Raw genomic sequence first — 23,014 nt, 5'->3', positions numbered from 1 at the left:
CTCCAAAACGTCTTTGTATCACACAGGGAAGGGAGGCTTCCTTTTAAATCTCATGGCACACATCTTGCAATGTTCTCCTCACCTTGCTACTTCTACAACCAGAAGTCATTATGGACTTGAATCTGCAAACATTAATCCCTGCCCATGTCCGTATAGCCGGAAAGCTCAAAGATTGCCAGTCTTTTGGTATCTTTACAATCTCCTTTATTTACAGATTTGTTTTAGTTGTACTAGCCTAGGGATTCAACTTGTATCAATAAACATTTTATTTTATAGCTTGCTCATCCACTGATACCCACTCAAAGTTCACTATTTGGCTGAAAATGTAGCGATGCTGTTAACAGAATGAAGCATAATAAATGCAGATAAATTGGGGGGGGGGGGGGGTGGCGGCACAGAACTAGAACAGGCAGTATAAAATCCAGCAAATTCATCACAGCAAACAATCCCAATATCAGAGTTTAATGTTATTGGACCTGGGGAAAAAGGACAGACACGCAGTATTTTAAAAAATAGTTTTATTAAAAACATTACAGTACATTTCAAGTGTGCGTGAAACTAGAAGGCACATAATAGCAGAGATATTGCAGTCTTCTAAAAGAAAAACTTCATTTGAGTGTCCTACACGCTGTCCAGGTACTCTTTGACATTACATATGGGGCACCAAGCAGCACCAAAAGCTTCATTGCAGAAAAAAAGAAATGTGTAGCCAGGCTCATGTTTGTTTCAGCACAATAATTGAACAGTAGGTGATTAACATTATCTGTGACTGAGAAAAGCTGGCTCCTTTGGTTCTTTTTAGTAACAGTGCAAAGCCTGACAGAACAGATTAATACCTAAGATAATGAACCGTTAAATCCTACATTACCTGCTGTACAAGGTCAAAGTGCATAAGCACAATCACAGCTATGAAAACACACTGTCTGAAGACATATGCAACTCTACACAGTTGATCTGAATGTTAACCAATGCCACTGTGGTATGAAATACTACATTAAGCATTTATACATTGCACTAAAATAATAGCATTAACTCTTAATATAGAGCTGCCAATCCGAAGAGGCACTTGGAATTGGCACACTAAATAAACAGTAATTTTTCCATGATTAAGGCACAAAAACAGATACTTTGCAAAACAAAGATCTGCATTTTTTTCTAAACCTGGACAACATTTTCAGAGGGAAGAAAAACATCCCAAAATCCAGCAATGTTAGCTGTTAAAGCCTTTGTTGGTTCACTGTACCAACTGCACACAATAGCCTCACATAGCTGGGATTACCTATTTAACTGAACCCGACGCACACAGCAAAAGTGGGCATCAGCAAATGTGACAGCAATGGAGTTTCCATAACTGACCACAGACACTAAATCTTCACAGTGATCCTTTTAAAATGAACTAGGATTAATTCTTAAGCATATTATTGCCTTTTCAAAAAACAAAAAAACAAAAAACAGACTGACTGACCTAGATTGTCATTTGCTGGGCCCATACCAAACTCCCAGTCTCTCAGGAGTGAAAATCATTTCGAATGGAATATTTCCCCAATCATTTCTTCATAAAAAGGGAGACCATCCTGCCACTTCCATAGATGCCTATCCTATATACATGTGGATAGATTGCTTGCAATTTAAAGACTGCTTGCTCTCATAATCTTCATTCACGTATTTGTACTGCTGTTCCTCACCGTGTGTAAGAACCAAGCATACTGTAATATTGCTACTTTGAAATACCTCCTTGATATCACTTTAAAATCCTTCTCCATGAGTGTGGGGAAAATTCCATATCCAGAAAGGCAATGAAAATTACTATATGCAAGTACTGCTAGTTTTGGAACAATCTTCAAGTAATTGTTACTTTTTGGAATAAAGGAGAATATATGTGACTTTCAGTATCATGCTACAATATCACCTTTTAATAATCTTCAGCTACTTAACACGTAGAGGGGGCAAACTTCAACCAGACTCTCCACTGGTTGCTGCAGATATACACCTTCGCATCAGAATGAAATACTAACTGACAATATATGAAGAAGGTTAATATTTTGTGTTGGAGTGCAACCATGACATAAAGATTTTGAACACACTGTCCTACCTCCTAAGTCTGAAAACACGACTATACTTCGGGGTGTTCGTCTAATGTTCAAAAGGAAAAAAATCACCTGCACACCCATCTATTCATTCGATTCTCCTTATGTATCAAGCTTCATTACATATTCTTGAACACAAATACAGTACATGTACACTCTGTACACTCCCATTCTGTATAATTACTTCCTTCTTGAGCAGATCTTGGTACAGAATTGGAGCAATATCAAGTTATTTGTTTCTTTAGTCCTGTCTGAAACATTGATTTCTGATCCCCTTTCAATATCCTGCACAAATGCGGGTTTCATGCAGCTGCACTCTGTCGTGACAGATTTTTTGGTTCTTTACTTGGAACACACCAGTCATCTGCTTCTATAGGAGTTTGATAATGCTTGCAGGCTGATTTGTTGAAAACAGGAAGCTTTTCTATAGATTCTGTGGAAAGAGCCTAGAAAGCAAGACCAAGATTCATAGTTAGGTATCATCCGAGACAAACCAGTATTGTTTCTTTTGGGTCTACTTATTTCATTTTATCCATTAATATTCCACTTTTTCCCTCAAAGTGACTTATTAAAAACAGTACAAATTAAAAACTACACAAACACTCAGTTTAAAATGTCAATATAAATTTATTTTTAATATTAAACTCACTAAAATATATTAGAAGACAATGAACAAACCAACAAAATGGCATAGCACAGCAGTAAAATGTCTATCACTGTCAACTTTTAAAACTACATAATAGTTCAAAAACTACTTAATGGAATCAAAATGTTTTTGCTTATTTGTGAAAAGAGAGCCATGCTAGTCTCCCTAATGAAAAAACATCTGAACTACAGATAGATTTGCTTTTAAAAAGTTATAATCACCCTCATAAAACTGATTATGATAACAGTAACTTTTTGCAAGCTTTTGAGACTGAAGTTCATCAAATTCCACACGTCTGTCTCAAAGACATGCTAAATGATCAGACATTAAGCTCCTTTTTCAAAACTGAGGTATTATATATGTTTATTCTTAGTATAAATGTCACATTTAATTGTTTTTCATGGTAAGTTCGCCAGAATGCACATGTAAAGAGGAGCTAATTTAATTTCTCCATATACAGTTTGGATAATTGTTCCCATAACAGTTTTTCTGTCTTTTTTGTAAGAAATTCAGAATGTCTTACAATCCAAAGGATTACAAAATAAGTTAATAGGTTCCAATGGTCTGGAATCAGCAACATAAATTCCTTAAGAATGCATTCTGTATCTAATAATAAATCATTTACTATTAAAACCGAAGAGGCCCAAGCGGGCATACATCCAGCTGTAAAAGTTCGTTAACAGTAATGTAATTTGCAGTGTTACAAAACTATTGGAATGGAAGAGAAAGAATAAGAAGAACAAAACATACCTTTAAGTAAATCAAAGCATCTGTCCCATAGCCAGAAATGGAACAAAGATTGATGTCTCCATGAAAGTATTTAGCATACAGGCGAGAAATTGGCAAGCCATATCCGAAACCAGCCTAGAGAGAAATAAGTCATGTCGTTAGATTTACCCCCTTTTCTAGTTCAAATACTGTAGAATGGGAAATTTGCTGGTGTAAATTCCAAATGAAGACTCTTATGCTCTGCTGCAACTATTCAAAGAGGAACATGAGGGCAGCAGACACATTACAGACACATTGTTTATTTCAAGCTGCCTTGTGTATTGCTGACCTCATTACAAACATTCAGATAGTCTAGAATGGCATACTATTGGTGTTCTCTTTTAGGGATACTCTTAAAAAAAAAAAAAAGGTCAATTTACCCAAGCAGTAATGATTAACAGAAAAAAGAAAAGGGGAGATGAGAAACATAGGAACTAATGCTAATTTTACAAGTCAAATATTTAGGACCATTAAACTTAATTTTTTATTTAATGTGTCACTTGTGAGGGTTGTACACTTCACATGACCCAGCCAATATAAAAGGGTTCAATTCCACATGCAATTGCCAATAATTGGACTTCTCTTTCCAAAAATGCTGCAGCTCCATTGCTGCACTTGAGGTATTCAAATCCCTACATATCAGAATAGTGTGAGATCTAGACTTATACATTGGATACTATCCCATATGTATAGTTGCAGTATAGAGTTTCACATTGAGAGGATGGGATTATGGTCTTTTGCATTTAGCACACATCAACAAAGGAATGATGCAGCCACTGCAGATATCAGGCAAATATCAGGTATCAAGTAAACTAAAGCCCACGGGCCAAATGCAGCCCTCTAAAGTCATTTACATCATTTAATTCATTCATGTTTTTTTCAAGCTATTGTCTGGCTCCACCCCCCAGTCTGAGGGACCATGAATCAACTTTCTGCTTAACATGTTTGAGGATCCCTGACTTAAAAGATCCTGTGTCATTTTGTCATAAGCCTCTTCATAAAAGCAAGCGAGGTTATAATAGCCCAGGCTTCTTACCAAAGGAGTTGTATTGTTGTTATCCATTACAGGCTTTGGTGCAGTAGAATATGTGTAGCTGAAGAGGCTTTCAATTTTCCTCACTGGCACACCACCTCCTCTATCAGATATCTAGATTTAAAAATTAATAATGTTAAGGGTTAAAATATACATTTGACATATGAGCAGCTGCAGCCAAATAAAACCACTAATGCACATGTTCTTGTTTTTAAAGGCTTCAATCCGAAAGAATATTTGACTGAAAAGGGTTAGTTTTCAGGGTACAAACCATAATGATAGTATTCCATCATAACAATCCTATTTATATCAGTGAGACTCTGTATGGAATGGAATGGATTTACCCCCCCCCCCCCTCCGGTTGTGCTCTTTAAACAGTTAAGAGTGATGTATGGAAAAAGCCAAGTTACCTTAATTGACAGGTCTTCCTTTCCAAGTACAACAGTCACTTCTACTGGATCAAGGGAGGGCTTGCTTTCTTGATGTTCAACTGTTGCTCTCATTGCATTCTGTGAGAAGAAAAAAAAAACATACAATGTGATGTGATTTGATTTGAAAAGGTATGAATTTTGTCATTTTGAGTAGTAATCAGCACACAACAAACTGAATTGCTAATGTTTCCTTCTATTTCAATTTTGTTTTTCCTCTATGCATTCTATTGTGAGGTCTAAGTTTGAAATATGAGAGAAGAGTTGCAATGTAAAAAGGAAGTCTAAAAATGAATACTTTATAACCACAAATACCAACCTTGAAGAGTTCAAACAGCATGTGAAAGAGATGAGAAGGTACATATACTATGTGAATAGGCTGTCCAGCTGTCTTTCCTGCAGGAGAATACACAAGTAATAATCAGCTCACTGGTTTTATTACCAAGCTACAACTTAATCATTATTGGTTAGCATGTCAGTTTTTAATGAGAGCTGTCCATTCCAAACAGAATCCTACAGAATATCACCCTTAATTTTCTATAGCAGTGGTTCTCTAGATGTTTGAGATTGCAGCTCTCAGAATTCCTGACAGTTGGGAACCACAATTCTATAGCATTGTGATTTTGATCATGCATAAATGGATAAATGCAACTATGCAAATTCCACATTATCTCTAGAAAACATCAAGCTTATAACTCCAGGATAAGTATAAAGAAGGGAAAAGCAGAACCAGTTAAGTTATAGAAAAAGTAAAATGTCTGTAACCCACAAAAGCTTTAGGGAACAGCCTAATATTATAGAATAGAGAAATACTCACCATTCACTTGAGTGAGCTTTAACTCTGGAGAAGCAAAGTAATACTGGTCACAAAGCATCTGGGCACTTTGGAAAGCATCTGGAATTAATTTTGAAAGAGAAAAAAAGCATAGACTTAAGAAATTTTAGATACAGTGTTATTTCTTAAATATCATAAGAATGAAGCATTAGTCAACATTGTAGCAAATTCAGAGAATACATCCTCTCAATTTTTGAGCTCTATTACTGCCTGCACTATAATTCTATTACTGTTTGGACTAAAGCATTAAGAATATTAGTACAGAATTATCCCATTTATAGGACAACCGCATGCCTACTCAGAACTAAATCCCACTGATCTCAAAGTAATTCTCAGACGTACCATGCACCAGGTCAACAACATCACAGCATGGGTCAATGCATCCAATGTGCCTTGGATTACCGATACTATTATTGTTGTCAAAAATAAGTGCTGTTGAAAGAAAGACATAAAATGATTAATCAAAGAGTTATTTTCAGATGGCTGCTGTTATGCATCTTCAAGCAATTTTGGACTTTGTCAGAATTAATTAAAATTATTCCAAAAATAATTTTCAGACACATTTTAAATTTGTATCCCAGGCTTCCCACAAGGAGTTCAACATGACATAAATGAGATTATCTATTTTGAATTTCACAACCACCCTGTAAGGCAGGCATGGGAGACTGGGGTTAGATCTGGGAACACATTTGGGCTGGTTGAATGACTTTTGGGATGCAATAATCTACAATAAAAATTTCTCTATGGATCACAAAAAAACCAGTTCATTATGTAGATTTCCCAACACAGATTTGCTACCAGGCCTTGTAAGTACTTTATATTATTACGTTTTAGTACAGCACTCTAGAATACAACATGCAGTTTATTGCTATCTTTTTTATTGAGTTAACTACTGAATACTTTTGATCTATGACTGGAGATCTCATCTGCTTCTAACTCTTTCATCTTTTTATTCAGAAGATATTAGCAGAATCAACCTTTCATCCAATATACAATTCCTGAGCAAGTTACAAAAAAGTTGTAAAATGTCAAAGGGATGGAAACCAACTTACTGTGTTGGTTTATTAGCATTCGAATGGATATCCGGTTCATGTAAAATCGATCCAAGAAGTACTGAATGTTTTGATTGATGAATGGATCCATCTTTGATGAATCTCTGTATTCTAGAACTCCCTGGGCCATTGTGGGCACCACATCATGATGTCGGTTTCTGACTTTAATAATGGCATCTATAAAACTGGATGGAGGAGAGAGAACTTTAGGCACGTTTATATAGAGCGGTGTGAAAAGCAAATGAAACAAGTTACCCTTTCAACATTAGTCTCAATTGTTAACTTAGCAGGAAATATTGTTTTTCCGTGTCGAAAAGAACCTAAGTAAACCTTGAATAAATAAATGGGTTTCTTTACCACTCCACCTTGTCAATGCAACCAAGATAGGGTTATCCTGACAATTTAAAGTTATTGCCTTGTTTTAATTCCATGTCTCATTTTCTGCAATATGAAATGTCTGTCAGTTTTGCTGCTGTAATCTTATGAATAAACTTATCTCAGTACACTATAACTGAACATCTGTTTTCTGAATTGGACAATAATCAAGTTTCTAACAAGTGTTAGCCATCAGCCATTAGCTTGGACACAGTAATTTGCTGTTAAAACACAACACAAATAACTTACTCTGATAGAACTTTGTGGTCATCAGATTTTTTATCATGGAACTCCACCAGTTCCATTAGGCTTTGGACATACCTGTTGAAAAGTGCACGCAAAGTAAATCTGTGGTAATTAGGACAAGGCAGGGGGAATTTATTTGCACAGAAATCATTACATAAATTTTAACAATTAAGTAACTCAAATAGAAAAAAATAAGAGCGAGCATAGGACTTCAGTTATGTCTAGAGAAAGGTAATGCATGCTTGAAAACTGGGTTTTTTTTCTATAGAGTTTGTATTTACTAAGCCAACCATTGTGAGGAATTGTATGTTTTTAGTATGTGTGTGATATCATTTAGATTGTAGCTTTACACATGGCCAAGGTAGAACAATGCTTGTACATCTGCACAAACATTGCTTGGTGAAAAACATTTATTTAGCTTCCTCTATCTTGATATGACTAATGCTATCACCGATAAGGATATAGTTAGAAAAAAACAAAACAGAAGGCTCTACATCAGCTTGATTTATGTTTAACAAGTAGCTGCAGAAACTGCAAAAAGACTTTGCTGAGTGTGTATCAACTGCCCATTTAGCACATGCTATTGTGGTATATGGCATACTGACTTATATAGACAGATAAATATTAATAACACTTTTTATGCCTTAAGTCAAGAGTTTCATTTATTTAAGAGTTTCAGAACAAGAAACATATTTTTGAGGATTAAAACCCAAAAGATAGCAGAATGTAATTATGCGTGTCACAGACTTACCAGCTTTTTACTAACTGTACTGAAGGAGTGCTCAACAATGGACTAGGAAGGAGGTCAATTTCTTTCAGAATATTTGCTAGCCGCACAGGAAGTTCATGCCGAAGAAATGAAAAAGAGGTTCTTTCACAAGCATTAGTTGACCCTAAAGGAGATTTAAATTAACATCAGTGCAGGTATGCTAGGAAGAACACCAAAACGTTCACATTCTATCATTGTATTATACTGGTAGTAATGCATATGCTGTAGCAGTTGCTACCAATTAAAACAAAAGAGCTTCATGAACAATCTACAGAACTGCAATAAACAACAGAAAATAATCAGCAAAATGAGCTGGTCTAATCCTTCTATCCTCATCATTTGTTTGATACAATGAGTTGTGCACCCAAAGCAGAAGTCTAGATATGAATTATAAACCTTTTTTCTTTCATTTTATTGGAAAACTTTAATAAAATTATTAAAAAACAAATCAAAATTATAGGGGTCTTTAGAAGACAGATATGGCCATATGAAAGCCCGGGGTTTCTAATAGATCATTTCACACAGATTTGGTGCCACTGAAGGCATATGTAGTAAACTAAATACTGAACGACCATCAGATTTATAGGTACTTAAAAGTTTTTTGCCCTAATAAGAGAGTTAATGAGCACTATCAATAATGAAATCTTGCTCTTGCATAATCATAACTGCAGCAAAGTTGAAGTAATATAGAAACTTGTTCATTGACTTATATGTAGTTAGAGGGACAAGCAAAATCCTATTTTTAGCATCCGATTGCTACTTCTAAAGGACTTAAGTATGGAAGCCAACAAAGGCAATGAGACAAAAATGTTTATTTAAATTTGCTTAATTTTTTAAAAGTCTAAAACATTATTTTGGAGATTGTTTGGGAACAACATTTGAATAGTAAAGTGTAGCTCTCATTTCAGAGAGGAAGAAAGTCAACACAGTTTTTATATAACATATGGTTATTTAATGGCTGTCCTTCCCAAAAGTATTTACTTAAGGGCACAGGTTTCAAATGTTTCCATTTTTACTGCACAAAAGATTTAGTTACATGGAAAAAACAGTATATAACACACTTATAAAAACTTCAGTTGATTGACTAATTCCACAAGTTTTGAGGAATGTGAAGGCTTACGTCTTCCAAGATATGCTTTCTGAACATTTGCTTTCTAAGAAAACTGACATTACTACATTACACAAAACTGTACATGCTGATAATGATGCAGTTAAACTGAGCCTCTCTTTATACTTCAAATGCAGACACAAAAACAAAAGGAAGAGATGGACACTTCAGTATACTTTTAACTGGAATGAAAGAAAAACAAAGGAAGTTTTGCGGAGCCTGAAAGACTGACTAGCCAATGTAATCCCATGTCAATTTACAAAGACATATGTCCCATTTTGATCAGGGTTGCTCACTCACTAGGATGTATATCTTATATTGCAACTCTGTAGCATATGTATAAATTGCATCAGACGAGTTCATGAAATCAGATGTATACATTGCATCAGACCAGATGAGTGTACCTGAGGAATGTTTCTGGGTGCATCTACACTGTCATGTCTCAGTGCTATGGGATCCTGGGAGCTGTAGTGTTACAAGATCTTTAAATTTCTCTGCCAAAGAGTATTGGTGCCTTAATAAACTACAACTCCCATAATTCTATAGCATTGGGCCAAGGCAGTTAGAGTGGTATCAAACTGTATTCATTCGACAGTGTAGACGTTCCCCTGATATAGTCCAAACAAGTTTATAGAGTGGCATCTCTCAGTATTCATTAGGGTTTGGTTCTGGTACTCCTCTGGATGTCAAACTCCATGGATGCTCAAGAACCATTATATACAGTAGCATAATAAAATAGTATCCTTATTTAAAATGATATTTAGTAATATTTTGTATCCATGGGTGCAGAGGCCTGTCTATAATCCCATGATGGTTACTGCTTTGGCTGCAACTCATCTGCAAGGATAGATGACAATGATGAACATTGCATTTTAATACTAGTGAATTTTAATAGGAAAGATCTATATGCCCATTACTTTATGTAGCACTTTATATTGTTGTGCTTTTATATTGTATGTACTGTACTTGTTTATTTGCATGAGATTGGCATATGATCTAAACCAGAGCTTTCCAAACTGTGTGTCAGCTGCAGATCTTAGGTGTGTAGCAAAAACCTAATGAGAAACCTCGAAGTCTATGTGAAATGAGCATCTATATACACACATACATATATACACTGTATATATATTTAAATACACACATTCAAGGTTTTCATGAGATTTGTTGTATTCCCATACATTTTGTTATGATAATGCATGTATGTGTCCGTATCTCTTATAAGGGGTTGGTTTTGATAGTAAAACTGAATTACTGTGCTGCTAAGTGATGCATAGAATCATAGAGTTGGAAGAGACCTCGTGGGACATCCAGTCCAACCCCCTGCTAAGAAGCAGGAAAATTGCATTCAAGGTACCCCTGAGAGATGGCCATCCAGCTTTTGTTTAAAAGCCTCCAAAGGAGGAGCTTCCATTACACTCTGGGGCAGAGAGTTCCACTGCTGAACAGCTCTCACAGTGAGGAAGTTTTTCCTAATGTTCAGGTGGAATCTCCTTTTCTGTAGTTTGAAGCCATTGTTCTGCATTCTAGTCTCCAGAAAACAAGCTTGTTCCCTCCTTCCTATGACTTATGTGAGACATGGCTATCATGTCTCCTTTCAGCCTTCTCTTCTGCAGACTAAAATGCCCAGCTCTTTAAGCTGCTTCTCATAGGGCTCGTTCTCCAGACCCTTGATCGTTTTAGTTGCCCTCCTCTGGACACGTTCCAGCTTGTCAACATCTCCCTTAGACTGTGGTACCCAGAATGTATTCCAAGTGGGGTCAGACCAAGGCAGAAAAGAGGGGTAGCATGACTTCCCTGGATCTAGACACTAGACCCCTATTTATGCAGGTCAAAATCCCATTGGCTTTTTTATCCACTGCATGGCATTGCTGCCTCATGGAATGTTTGGTCTAAGCCAGGCATGGGCAAACTTCTGCCCTCCAGGTGTTTTAAATTTAAACTCCCACAATTCCTAGCAGCCTACCTGGTCTAAGCATTACTAAACAACACTGGAGAGAAAACTGCATCCCTCACCATCCATAGGCCAAGAAAAGCTTCCCACCCCAATTTTGCAACTTCTCGCTGCAACAGGCAACTTTGGAATCCCAGAGAGCTGTAAAGAAAGACTGCAACATCTCCACAGTCCTGTCCCAAAATGCATTGATTTATAATGCCAGCCCTCAATGCCCACACAGTTGCCCCATTTCCCCCCTCACCGAAATCCAGGAACTGCTTGATGGACAGGGGCGAAGGCGAGTAACGAGCAAAATGCTCCACTTCCCGGGTGGCCCTCCCGCTGCTAGGGAGGCCATGGCTCGTGGTGGCCAAAGGGCCCGCGTTCCGTAGGGCGATCCGAGCAGCCTTCATGGCTACGCTTGTGGATGATGAGCCTGGAGTGCCTTGTTGCCTTCCCCAAACAATCTCACTCGAGGAAGACTCGATTCCTTCTGACTTGCCCCGGCACGTGCAGCCTTTATTTATATCCCCGAGGGGGCGGGGCCAGAGTTGAGCCACGCCTCCTGGCTCTCCCCAGTAGTCACGCCCCTTAAATCTGTCAAAGAGATGACGACAGCAGGGGGGCATCAATTGCCTACCTTTGGCCTTTATTAAATGTCTGAGAGCAGGAGGGGGAAGGAGAGAGGTACGAAGCGGGCGTGCCCTCGCTCTGCCCAATAAGGCGGAGGCTCCTTCTCAAGCCCATTTGTCCTTGTTGACAGTTTGCGGGACTGGAGATCACAAGATCAACTTCCTCCTAAATTCTCCTCGCGCGCTTGGAGCAACCGTCTTTTTGAGCACGCGCATGCGCATTCGTGCGGGACGGGGGGGGAACGACGGACGAGGGAAAGCGCTCCCGTTTTAATTCATTTCTTATTGGCTGGCTCGACTTAAAGAGTCCTGGACTAAGCCAATCAGAAGACTGTATCCATAACTAGCTGCTTCGGTCTCTGGGCAGGGCTTCGGCTGCTGCTCGAAGCGGTAAACAAGTCGCTCTGATTCCTGAGGGGGAGGGAAAGGGAAAGAAGGGAGGAGGCGGCTGTGCTCGTTTTTCCAAGAAGAGCGAGAACAACCGAGGAGGGAGGGAAGGAGGGAAGGGGATGGAGGGAAGGCAGGCGGGCGCAGAGCCAGGGTGAGGGGGTGTGGCAGGAACACGCTGTGTGGGATAAACAAGATAAAAAAAGAGCAATCGTTGAAAAGCACCGTCCTTTCCCTCAAAATAGGCTAAATATAGAGTGACGTAAAACCTCACACGTTTGCTTTCCAAGAGGCTGCCACCCGAGGCAAAGGGGGTCACGTTTTCCCTCGAAGGGTCCAGCTGCCACGTTTCTATTCCACACAAGTATTTCCCCCTTATTATAGCTGGTTTTTAAATATATATATTGGGGGTCTTGAATTCAGAAAAAACACAATATACATGGGGTACCATTCTCACAGTTCTTTTAACATACTTCAGTACTAATTATACTTCCACCTTAAGGTGAAGGTTGCCCTTGACATTAAGTCTAGTCATGTGGGATTTTGAGGGTTGGTGCCCATCTCCATTTCTAAGCTAAAGTGCCAGCATCTGTGGACGCCTCCAAAGTCATGCGGCCACCATGACTGCATGGATCGCCGTTACCTTCCTGCCAGAGCAGTACCTATTGATCTACTCACATTTGCATGTTTTCGAACTGCTAGGTTGGCGGAAACTGGGGCTAACAGCGGGAGCTCACCTCATTCTCAGGATTCGGTCAGCAAGTTCAGCAGCTCAGCGGTTTAACCCGCTGCGCCACCAGGGGCTCCTACTTGCATCTTAATAAAGGTAAAGGTTTCCTCCTGACATATCTCCCTCTATGAACCATCTCGGAGTTTAAGATCATGTGGAGAGGTCCTATTCTCAGCTCTGCCTTCTTCGTAGGTGCGATTGGCAGAGACGAGAGACAAAGCCTTCTCAGTGGTGGCCTCTTGCCTATGGAACTCCCTCCCCAGAGAGATTAGATCAGCTCCTTCCTTCCTGATCTTCCGCAAAATAGTGAAGACGTGGCTCTTTGACCAAGCCTTCGAAAATCTGGTGCAATAATTAGATATGAAAGATGTGTAATTGACTTATGGACTGGCCTCCGTGGCTGAAGTAGAAAAAACCCATCTCTGCAGCCGAATTTGGGCCCGTGTGAAGAGGTCTTTTGTTCACAATCTTTCACCTGCCCATCCACAGAAATATTATATTATTATATTGGTCCTTCATACCTAAGAGAAAAAAAAAACACTTCTCAGTGTAAGATAGTATTGCTTTAGACAAGAACAAAAATCTGTAAGATTTGCATTCCCCATTTTAGGGAGTGAAAAAAAACCAAACTGCAACAAAGCCTGCTGCAGGGGGAAATTCAGTGAGAAAGTAACAGAAGTCCACTTTCTTTATTTAAGTGTTCCCTGGATATACAGGTTATTATGAGCAATCATCATTCCACATACAAGGTCTCTCCTGAGTCCCTTTCACATTACATAATTAGCGTTACATAAGCCACAGCAATATTTTATATCCTTGGATTTGCAATTTAGGCACGAGCATTTATCATTTGCAGCTGGAGAACGTGAGTGTCTGACCAAATGATAATTCCCAGGATTCCGTAGGGTTTTCTTGGCAAGATTTGTTCAGAAGGGTTTTGCCTTTGACTTCCTCTGAAGAAGAGATATCATGTCCACACTTTCTTATAAAAAGGTTAGCAGGCCATCTTTAAAAAGGAAACAACAGAGACCACATGATCACATTGATCAGAACCAGAAAATACAGTTTCTTCCTGGTAAATATGGACTTATACATTTTATTTTCCATTGACCAGTGTGAATTTCCAAGCAAATAATCGTTAAGGTTTAGCTGCATATAGTTGATGAGCATACTAAGAAATAAGCATGCTTACTTTAACAAATGGAGAAAAATGGAGCCATTTATCTGAATTGTCATTGGCAACCCTTATCTTGTTGGGCTTTATATCCCTCCACTTGTTTTTCCACTCTTACTCCTAACATTTTCTAAATTTACTCTTGCTCCGTTTGAATCCTTATACAACTGTGAAGTCCTGTTGCCTGAGTAGCAAAGTTGACATAAACAAAGCAAGCAAAGAACATTGCAGCCTTATGCGGGTCTACTCAGAAGTATTTTGTTGAGATTATAGGACTGCTGGTATAATCAAGACACTGAACAGTGGGTTCATTTTGTAACATTAAAAATAAATTAGTAGCAACTCTTGTAAACAAAATATGATTTACATTGGTAGAGGGAACTATTTGGATTAGCTCAGTTAAAGGTTATCCATTCTGCCTTCTGGGCATTAGCTGTTGTTTTGCAAATGGATATGAACAGTGGCAATAGGGATTGCATTGTTTTTCTGAAATGTTCTTCCTTGTAATGGTAAACTAAAACCCGGAAAGGAATTAGCAAGAAAGCATGTGGAGATCAACATCTGCAATTTTTTTTTTTTTTTTGCTCTTTTCATCTCTGAGAAAAGAGTGTCTGTCTCTATTGTACCCTCTGCCTCTGAAGTTCCAAGCACCTCGATCTGAACAAACATTTGTCTCCCACATTTCTCTCAGCCTGCACTTTGCTTTCTCCAGTCTCATGGCAACGGTCAGGAGATTCCAAAATAATTCTCTCCAGACCACTTCTATCCTCCTCTGGGCCCTCCAGCCAGTTTTGGACTACTCAGAATATAGTGAGTCCTGATTCTGCATCCATAGATTCAACCAGAAATGGGTTGAAAATACTCCCCCCAAACAAAAACCCCACAGCAAAACTTGCCATTTTATGTAAGGAACATCCCTTTACTAAGCCATTGCATGTAGTGGGATTTGAGTATCCATGGATTTTGGTATCCAGTGAGAGGTCCTGAAACCAAATGCCAATGGATCTCGAGGGCCACTGAATTTCTTTTGGAGTTGCATATTTAATGTTTCCAGATTGTGAAGTTGCTCAATAATGCCTCCAGGACACCTTGCTCTGTGTGTGGCTTAACAGTGCAAAGAAGAAATGTAGGCCTTTAATCCGACTTTCACCTACTGATAAGCTACCCTCGATATAATGGTCAAGAAAAGCTTTCTCAGCTTGCTGATACAGCAGGCATTTTATCTGAATGTCAAGTTTAGTAGGGGAAAGTTCACTGTGAATTATGAACAAAGACTCTCTCCCGTTTTTTGGTCTGTGGCTGTGCCGAATAGGTTACAGCGCCTCCGCAGTTGAAGAAGTTTAGTAGGGGAAAGGTCATTTGTAGCTGCAGAGGGAGTGAACAACATCCTTTTCACTTCTCCTATTTCGCAGAAGTCAGAGCAGTACTTGGATTGCCTTCCTACCGCATTAATCCTTGCAGGCTAGATGGAAAAAAGAGCTTCAAGAATAACATTCCAAGAAGAGACATTCCTCTTGTAAACAAGAGACAGCTGTTTAAAATTTTCCTTTACTCATAGAGCTGTCCTTTTTTCTCCCGTTTCAAAACCTCTTTAAAAACAAACAATGTACAGTTGGCTCTCTGTATCAATGAATTTTATATCTTCAAAAACATCCACAGCTAGAAAATACTTTTTAAAAATCCCAAAGGGAAACTTTGATTTCTCTATCATTTAATTACAACATTATATAAATGGGACTTGCCCATCCTTGGATTTAGGTATCTACAGAGAGTTCTGGAGCTACAGGAGATACCAAGGGTTCGTGTACCAGCATTTAAAATCTTCATATTTTAAACCAGAAGAGAGAGGAAAAAGAAGAAATCTGTCACTTAATTCAGATTATTTTATTCAGCAATCTTTGAATACTATCCTATTCATATTTATATGAAAATGAATTGTATTGAATTTAATAAGCATTAGTCCTTGATGAGTGTGTGATATAGATGTATGTATGTTGGACTGTGACTGGAGACCCAGGCTCAAATTCCCTTTCAGTCATGGAAACCTACTGGGTGAGCTTAGGCAAGTCATCATCTCTCAGCCTCAGAGGAAAGCAAAGGCAAACCAATATTTGAACAAATATTTGCCTTAAAATTGCTATAAGCCAGAAATGACTTAAAGGCAAACAACACTGAATCATAAACACCTTTTCTACTTATATGATAATGTAGAGTAAATCGTTTACATATTAATGAGAAAGAAGTCTCACTGTGCCCAGTGTTATATATTTCGAAAACAGTGTGCTTAGGTTTGTACCCTTCTTAGTAATGGGGATTTCTTCCATGTTTAGCCTGTAACAGTATGAACATTTACCTGGGTTTGGTAGGATTTACTTCTGAGTAGACATGCACAGAGTTGCTCTGTTAATGTTTATGACCATTAATGATGATGATGATGATAACACATTGGGAAACAACTTATTTGATTAATTACAATGACTATGTTTTTAAAATGTAGACATAAACGTGTTGGACTACGGGGTAGGATCTCTCTGATAATGTTCTTCGTTCCGATGTCTTTTGACAAACTCAGTTTATCTTTTCAGTGAGTAATCATTGGGATGTTATACATATGGTTCTGAGTCATATCTAATCAATTCATGTTTGCTACTGTCAAATCACCCTTGCACTTTCCATATGGATGGATTTCTTGCCTATCCATGTGGCAAATGTGAGAAATTATGAGCTCCGAATAGACTGGAAAATTCTGTGAACACGAGCATTTTGTTCCACAAATTTTTATTTGGAGTTAATGGATTGGATCAAGATATGTTGGTCTTTCTGTTGGGCAAAGACAGGTAATCACCTTTCAGATGATGGATGCTACAAGATGGCCGCAAACTGGTGGAGAAAATCTGTGGCCACATGGCCAACACTGTCGTAAATTAGCCTGTTGCCCCATTATCATTTTTTTAAATTTTTTTTTTGTGGGTAAACAGTTTATTAATGAAACGTTACATAACAAAACAGCAAATTATCGCAAATATAGTCAGATAACAATCATTTTGAAATGTACATGCATATCTACATTAGTCAACCAGCCTGCCAATTCTAACACAGTACATATTATTATCTGTTACTCAAAACATATAGAACTGCTCTTTCCACATGTCATCCACCACTCTCAATCCAGGTTTCTATTCATTTTTATTTTTTTTTTAGAAATTAAATATAAGAGTTTACCCTAATATTCAAACAAAACAAAAACATACAACGTATTACACACAACAAACCCTGCACGCACCCAAAACCCCTATCCCACATAAAATAAAACCCCTTCCCCACACCCGTGCACCCTTCACCATGACTTCCAACCCTGAAGCACTATGAAGCCTTTAAGCCAATTTATATATCCTTGTTAATAGTAACCCTAAATTCCTAATGGAACTCCTCTATGTTACTGACTCCTTATTCAGATATGCTATGGCCAGCTTCCATGTTTTTAAAAAGTCCTCATTACTTTTGTTCTTCCTATTGTTGGTAAGTTTGGCCATTAGCATATATTCCCGCATTCTTTCTCTCCAATCCTTTTTAGTTAAACCTTTTTCCCCTTTCCAGTCTTTGGCTATGGTCAATCTTGCTGCCGCAAAGCTATATTGGTATATTTCTTGGTCCTTTTGGTTATTGTTTTCTCTATGTAGACCTAATAGACACAATCCTGGGCTTTTTAAAATCTTATTATGTAGCATTTTATTAGTCTCTTTAATTACCTTGTCCCAAAATGCCTGTATGGTCATACACGTCCACCACATGTGGATGAATGTCCCTTTCTGTTTCCTACACCTCCAGCAAATACCTTGTTGTGATTTATCTATTTTTGCCAATGTTGCTGGGGTGATATAGCATCTATAAAACATTTTATATTGATTCTCCCTAATTGATCCAGATATTGTGAATTTGAATTCTTTGTTCCATAGGTACTCCCAGTTATCCAATTCTATTGGCCTACCTAGGTCCTTGGCCCAGGATATCATTACTGTCTTGACTGTATTATCCTCCATATTATAACTTAATATGTATTTGTATAATCTGGATATTAACCCTTTATTTCCCTTTTCCCATATTCTTTCCAGTTCTGATTTTTTAGTTGCGAAACCAACCCTCATATCTTTTTTATATCTTTCATGCAATTGGTGATATCGAAACCAATCATTAATCTCCAATTCTTCCCGCCCTTTTAATTTCCATTCTTCATTTTCTCTAATAAGGTATTCTTTATATGTTCTTGTTTCTACACTTAAGGCTGGTCTTATAGCTGCTTCTAATGGCCTCAACCAAAGGGGTGTTTTCGGTTCCATACCTTTTCTATATTTTTTCCAAATGTCTAATAGTCCCCCTCTAATTATATGTTTATTAAAGTCTTTATTTAATTTGTCTCCATCGTACCATACATATGCATGCCAGCCGAATCTTAATTCATATCCTTCCAAATTTAATAGGGTCTTATTTTCTAATTTTATCCATTCCTTCATCCAGGACAGAGCTGCAGCCTCATAATAGGTCCTTAGATCGGGTAAGCTTAGCCCCCCTCTTCCTTTATCATCAATTAAATTCCGGTATGCTATCCTCGCTCTTTTTCCAGCCCAAATAAAATCTGTAATCTTTCTTTTCAATTTCTCAAAAAAATTTATTCCTTTGATAATGGGTATATTTTGAAACAGGAATAGCATTTTGGGGAGTACCATCATCTTTATTACTGCAATTCTGCCCATCCATGTTAGTGGGATTGTTTGCCATCTAGTAAGATCTTTTTTAATGTCATCCCAAACTTTGACGTAATTATCCTGGAATAAATTGATATTTTTGTTTGTGACCCATATACCTAAATATTTTACTTTTGGGATCACCTCGCAGTCTGCTGCGGCCTCCAGTTTCTTACAGCTTTTAGCATCTATATTTTTTACTAAAAACTTAGATTTTTCCTTGTTTATAATAAATCCTGATATGTCACCATGTCTTTGAATAATGTCCAATACTTTTTTAATACTTTGTAGTGGGTTAGTTAGAATACAGACTATATCGTCTGCATAAGCCCTAATTTTTAGTTCTTGGTCACTGATCTTTAAACCCGTAATTTCCTTCTCTTCTCTTATTCTGACATTTAAGATTTCCAGACCCATAATAAATAATAGTGGGGACAGCGGGCAACCTTGTCTGGTCCCTTTTTGTATGTCGATGTAATCTGATAGTTGACCATTGATGTTTAACCTTGCTCTTTGATTAGTGTATATAGCCCCTACTGCCCTTTTGAATTGGTGGCCAACTTCAAATTTTTCTAACACTTTTTCCAAATAATCCCATCTAACATGGTCAAAGGCTTTTTCTGCATCAATAAAGAACAATGCCAAATCTCTATTTGGGTCTTTTTCTGCTACTTCCAGGGTGTTCAATATCAGTCTGATGTTTTGATTTACTTGTCTTCCTGGGAGAAACCCCACCTGGTCTTTATGAATGATCTGTGCTAGAGCTTGCTTAATTCTATTTGCCAATATAGTGGCAAATATTTTGTAATCGCAGTTCAGCAATGATATTGGTCTATAATTTTTAATTAAGTCTAAATCTTTATCCTGTTTAGGGACTAAAACAATTATGGATTCCTTCCAAGATTCTGGAAGTTCCCCCTTTTTCAAGACCACATTCATCACTGACACCAACTGTGGTACTAGCTCTTCCTTAAACGTTTTATAGTATAGGGTCGAAAGTCCATCTGCCCCAGGGGACTTATTTACTTTAGCCATATTTATTGTCCTGATTACTTCCTCTGGTGTAATTTGTTTGTCTAAGTCAGCTTTCATTGCTTCTGAAATTTGTTCTAAGTTTGTCTCCTCCACATACTGGGAGATTGTCTTAATCTCCCCCTGAGTTTTTTTGTATAAGTTGGCATAATATTCTTCGAATAGTTTTTGTATCTGTTGTGAATCGGTGACAGTTTCTCCTTTATTTTTTATCCTCATTATCAATGGTTTTTTCTTTGCATCTTTTATTTGCCAAGCTAATAATTTCCCTGGTTTGTTTGCATTTTCAAAAAAGTTGTATCTATTATACATAACTTTCCTTTCTATTTCACTAGCAATTAGCTGTTCGTATTGTTGGTGCAATTTTTTTAGTTCACCTTGTAATCTTGTCTTTGTACCTTTTTCTTTTTCTATTTCTAATTCCTTTGTCCTGATTTTTGATAACAACTCCAGTTGGGCCTTATTTTTTCCTTTGTACCAGATCGAGTTTTGTTGTATCAATAACCCTCTAATTACTGCTTTACCAGCGTCCCAGACTATTCCCTCCTTCATTTCTTCTTTAGCATTGTCCTTAAAGTAATTATTAATCCCCATTCTAATTTTTTCCCTATGTGACTTGATTTTCAAAATATAATCATTCATTCTCCAGGCTCTGTTTCTTTTATATCCCACTCTTAATTTCATTAATATCGGATTATGGTCGGCTAATACTCTTGGTAATAATTCAATCTTCTCTGTTTTACCCACTAGTTCCTTAGTGCCAAATATCAGATCAATTCTTGAGGATGTGCCATGTCTATGTGAATAGTATGAATACTCTTTCCTTGTTGGATTGTGGACTCTCCAGATATCATAAAGTTCCCAATACTGAATTTCCCTTAGGAAGGATCCTGGGAGTCGGCCTTCCTTCCTGTCCTTTTTAACTTTACTATCTCTGTCCTCTTTGGGCACCATGACTCCATTAAAATCCCCCATCCATAACATTTCCTTTTCCCCATATTCTGCTAATATACGTGTCAATTTTTTATAGAACAGTTTTTGTTTGTTGTTTGGTGCGTAGACTCCAACTAATAGTACCGGGGCTTTTTGTATATATACTTTAATTATTAATATTCTGCCATCCTCATCACAGAATATTTTCTCTGGTGCCAGATCTTTTTTTATATAGAAGAGTACTCCATTGGTCTTTTTACTGTTACATGCTGTGAATAAATGGCCCAGCCTTTCTCTTTTTAACAGGTGACTATCCTTGTATATCAGATGTGTCTCAACCAAACACACTATGTCTGATTTGATTTTCTGCAAGAAATGAACCACTTTCTTACGTTTATAGCCATTATTCAAACCGTTAATGTTACAAGACATGATTTTTAAATTTTGTACAGACATTTGAATCTACTCAATCCCATCCCCCCACCTATTCCCCATCCCAGTCAGCAAAAGAAACATATTGTATTTCCCAATAATCAGTTCATTACTCTTAATGTCCCTTTATTTGTTAGTCTGTTCCCCCACTTTTTTCATCTTCTTCCACTTCTTCAACTTCATCTTCCTCTTCTTTTTCTTCATCTGTCTGGGTGCCCTCCTTCTCATTTTCCTCCTGCTCCTTCTGCTTTCGCTCTTTCCTTTCCTGTGGCACCCCTTTACCCCTTCTGTGCCCCTGGCTCTCATCGCCTGCAAGCTGTTGTTCTCCCCCCGGAAAGTCCTGGGCATATTTCCTTATTTCTCTCATTGATGATGAGAGATTCAACTTCTGGTTCAGCATAATCCTCCAACAAGTCAAAAATGTCATAATAATAACAACAGATAATGTTAAATAGTTAAAGTTTGATTCCCATCAAATAATAAATGATTTCCCCAAAGGATACCGTTTAAACCACTATCACAACAAAGTAGTAATTGGGTGCCATACACTGAACCAGAACAATCTGGTACAGTAGAGTCTCACTTATCCAACATAAACGGGCCAGCAGAATGTTGGATAAGCGAGTATGTTGGATAATAAGGAGGCATTAAGGAAAAGCCTATTAAACATCAAATTAGGTTATGATTTTACAAATGAAGCACCAAAACATCATGTTAGACAACAAATTTGGAAGAAAAAGTAGTTCAATACGCAGTAATGCTATGTTGTAATTACTGTATTTATGCATTTAGCACCAAAATATCATGATATATTGAAAACATTGACTACAAAAATGTGTTGGATAATCCAGAACGTTGGATAAGTGAGACTCTACTGTATTTGGTACATTCTGGCACCACTATAGTACAAAAACACAGATTTGAGGCACAGATCCTTGTGTGGGGTCATCATTTTTACATAGCATGAACTCAAAACTATCACCAGGATATTAGATATCTCTTTAACCACAGGATGAAACACAAAAAATGGGTCCCAAACATAGCTGTGGATCACAGTGCAAAAATATGGATATGAAGCATGAATCCTTATGGACCAATATTATTTTACATGGTTTTCAACTGAACTACTGCTAAATCATGTGCAGTTAAATCCTTAGCTACAGACTGAACCATGACTATTTGTAGTATCCTTGGTCTAGTTTGTATCTTTGAGGGCCATTATTTGGAGCTGCTGGCAGATGCAGTTTTAATTTTATAACCCAGAATATCAAGGCAGAAAATCCTACAATAGCTGCTTGAACTGGGGGCGGTTCCTCATGGCCCTTTAACCCAGGAGCACTCGCGTTTTTAAAACAGGATTGTGTGCCCGGGTTAAAGTCCGCACACGTCCCAGAAAGCGCATGCTTTTCTGGGTCAGGTGCCCAGATGCCCTGCTGGGTTTTCTGGGACAAAAAACAAAAACCCCACAAAAGCTTTAAAAAGTTAAAATAACTTACTCACCGCCATTAGGCCTTGCAGCACATTCCCTGGTATGTACTATGAGGAATCCGGGGGAGGCAGGAGCAATTTGCCCTCCCCCTGCTTCCTTGGCATAATTGGTACATTCCAGGAAGTCTGCTGCAAGGCCTAATGGTGGCCGATAAGTTATTTTATTTTTTAAAGTTTTTTTGGG

General features: G+C 37.8%; 1 protein-coding gene across 1 annotated transcript; it reads right to left on the bottom strand.

Annotated features, from left to right (window-relative positions):
- Positions 1–501: 501 nt before the first annotated feature.
- pdk4 (pyruvate dehydrogenase kinase 4) lies at positions 502–11,860 on the bottom strand. Its single transcript, XM_003222118.4, has 11 exons — positions 11,543–11,860; positions 8,222–8,363; positions 7,474–7,545; positions 6,850–7,034; positions 6,140–6,229; positions 5,780–5,857; positions 5,282–5,358; positions 4,945–5,043; positions 4,538–4,648; positions 3,484–3,597; positions 502–2,533 (listed from the first exon to the last, which is right to left on the bottom strand). Exons 1-11 carry the CDS (start codon positions 11,691–11,693, stop codon positions 2,390–2,392), a joined length of 1,263 nt encoding a protein of 420 aa, XP_003222166.3. The 5' UTR covers positions 11,694–11,860; the 3' UTR covers positions 502–2,389.
- Between the last annotated feature and the right edge of the window lie 11,154 nt (positions 11,861–23,014).

This window comes from Anolis carolinensis, chromosome 6 (genome assembly GCF_035594765.1).
Source record: "Anolis carolinensis isolate JA03-04 chromosome 6, rAnoCar3.1.pri, whole genome shotgun sequence".
Classification (NCBI taxonomy): domain Eukaryota; kingdom Metazoa; phylum Chordata; class Lepidosauria; order Squamata; family Dactyloidae; genus Anolis; species Anolis carolinensis.
Note: the sequence above shows the minus strand (reverse complement) of the source record. Positions and strands in the feature narration are given on the sequence as shown.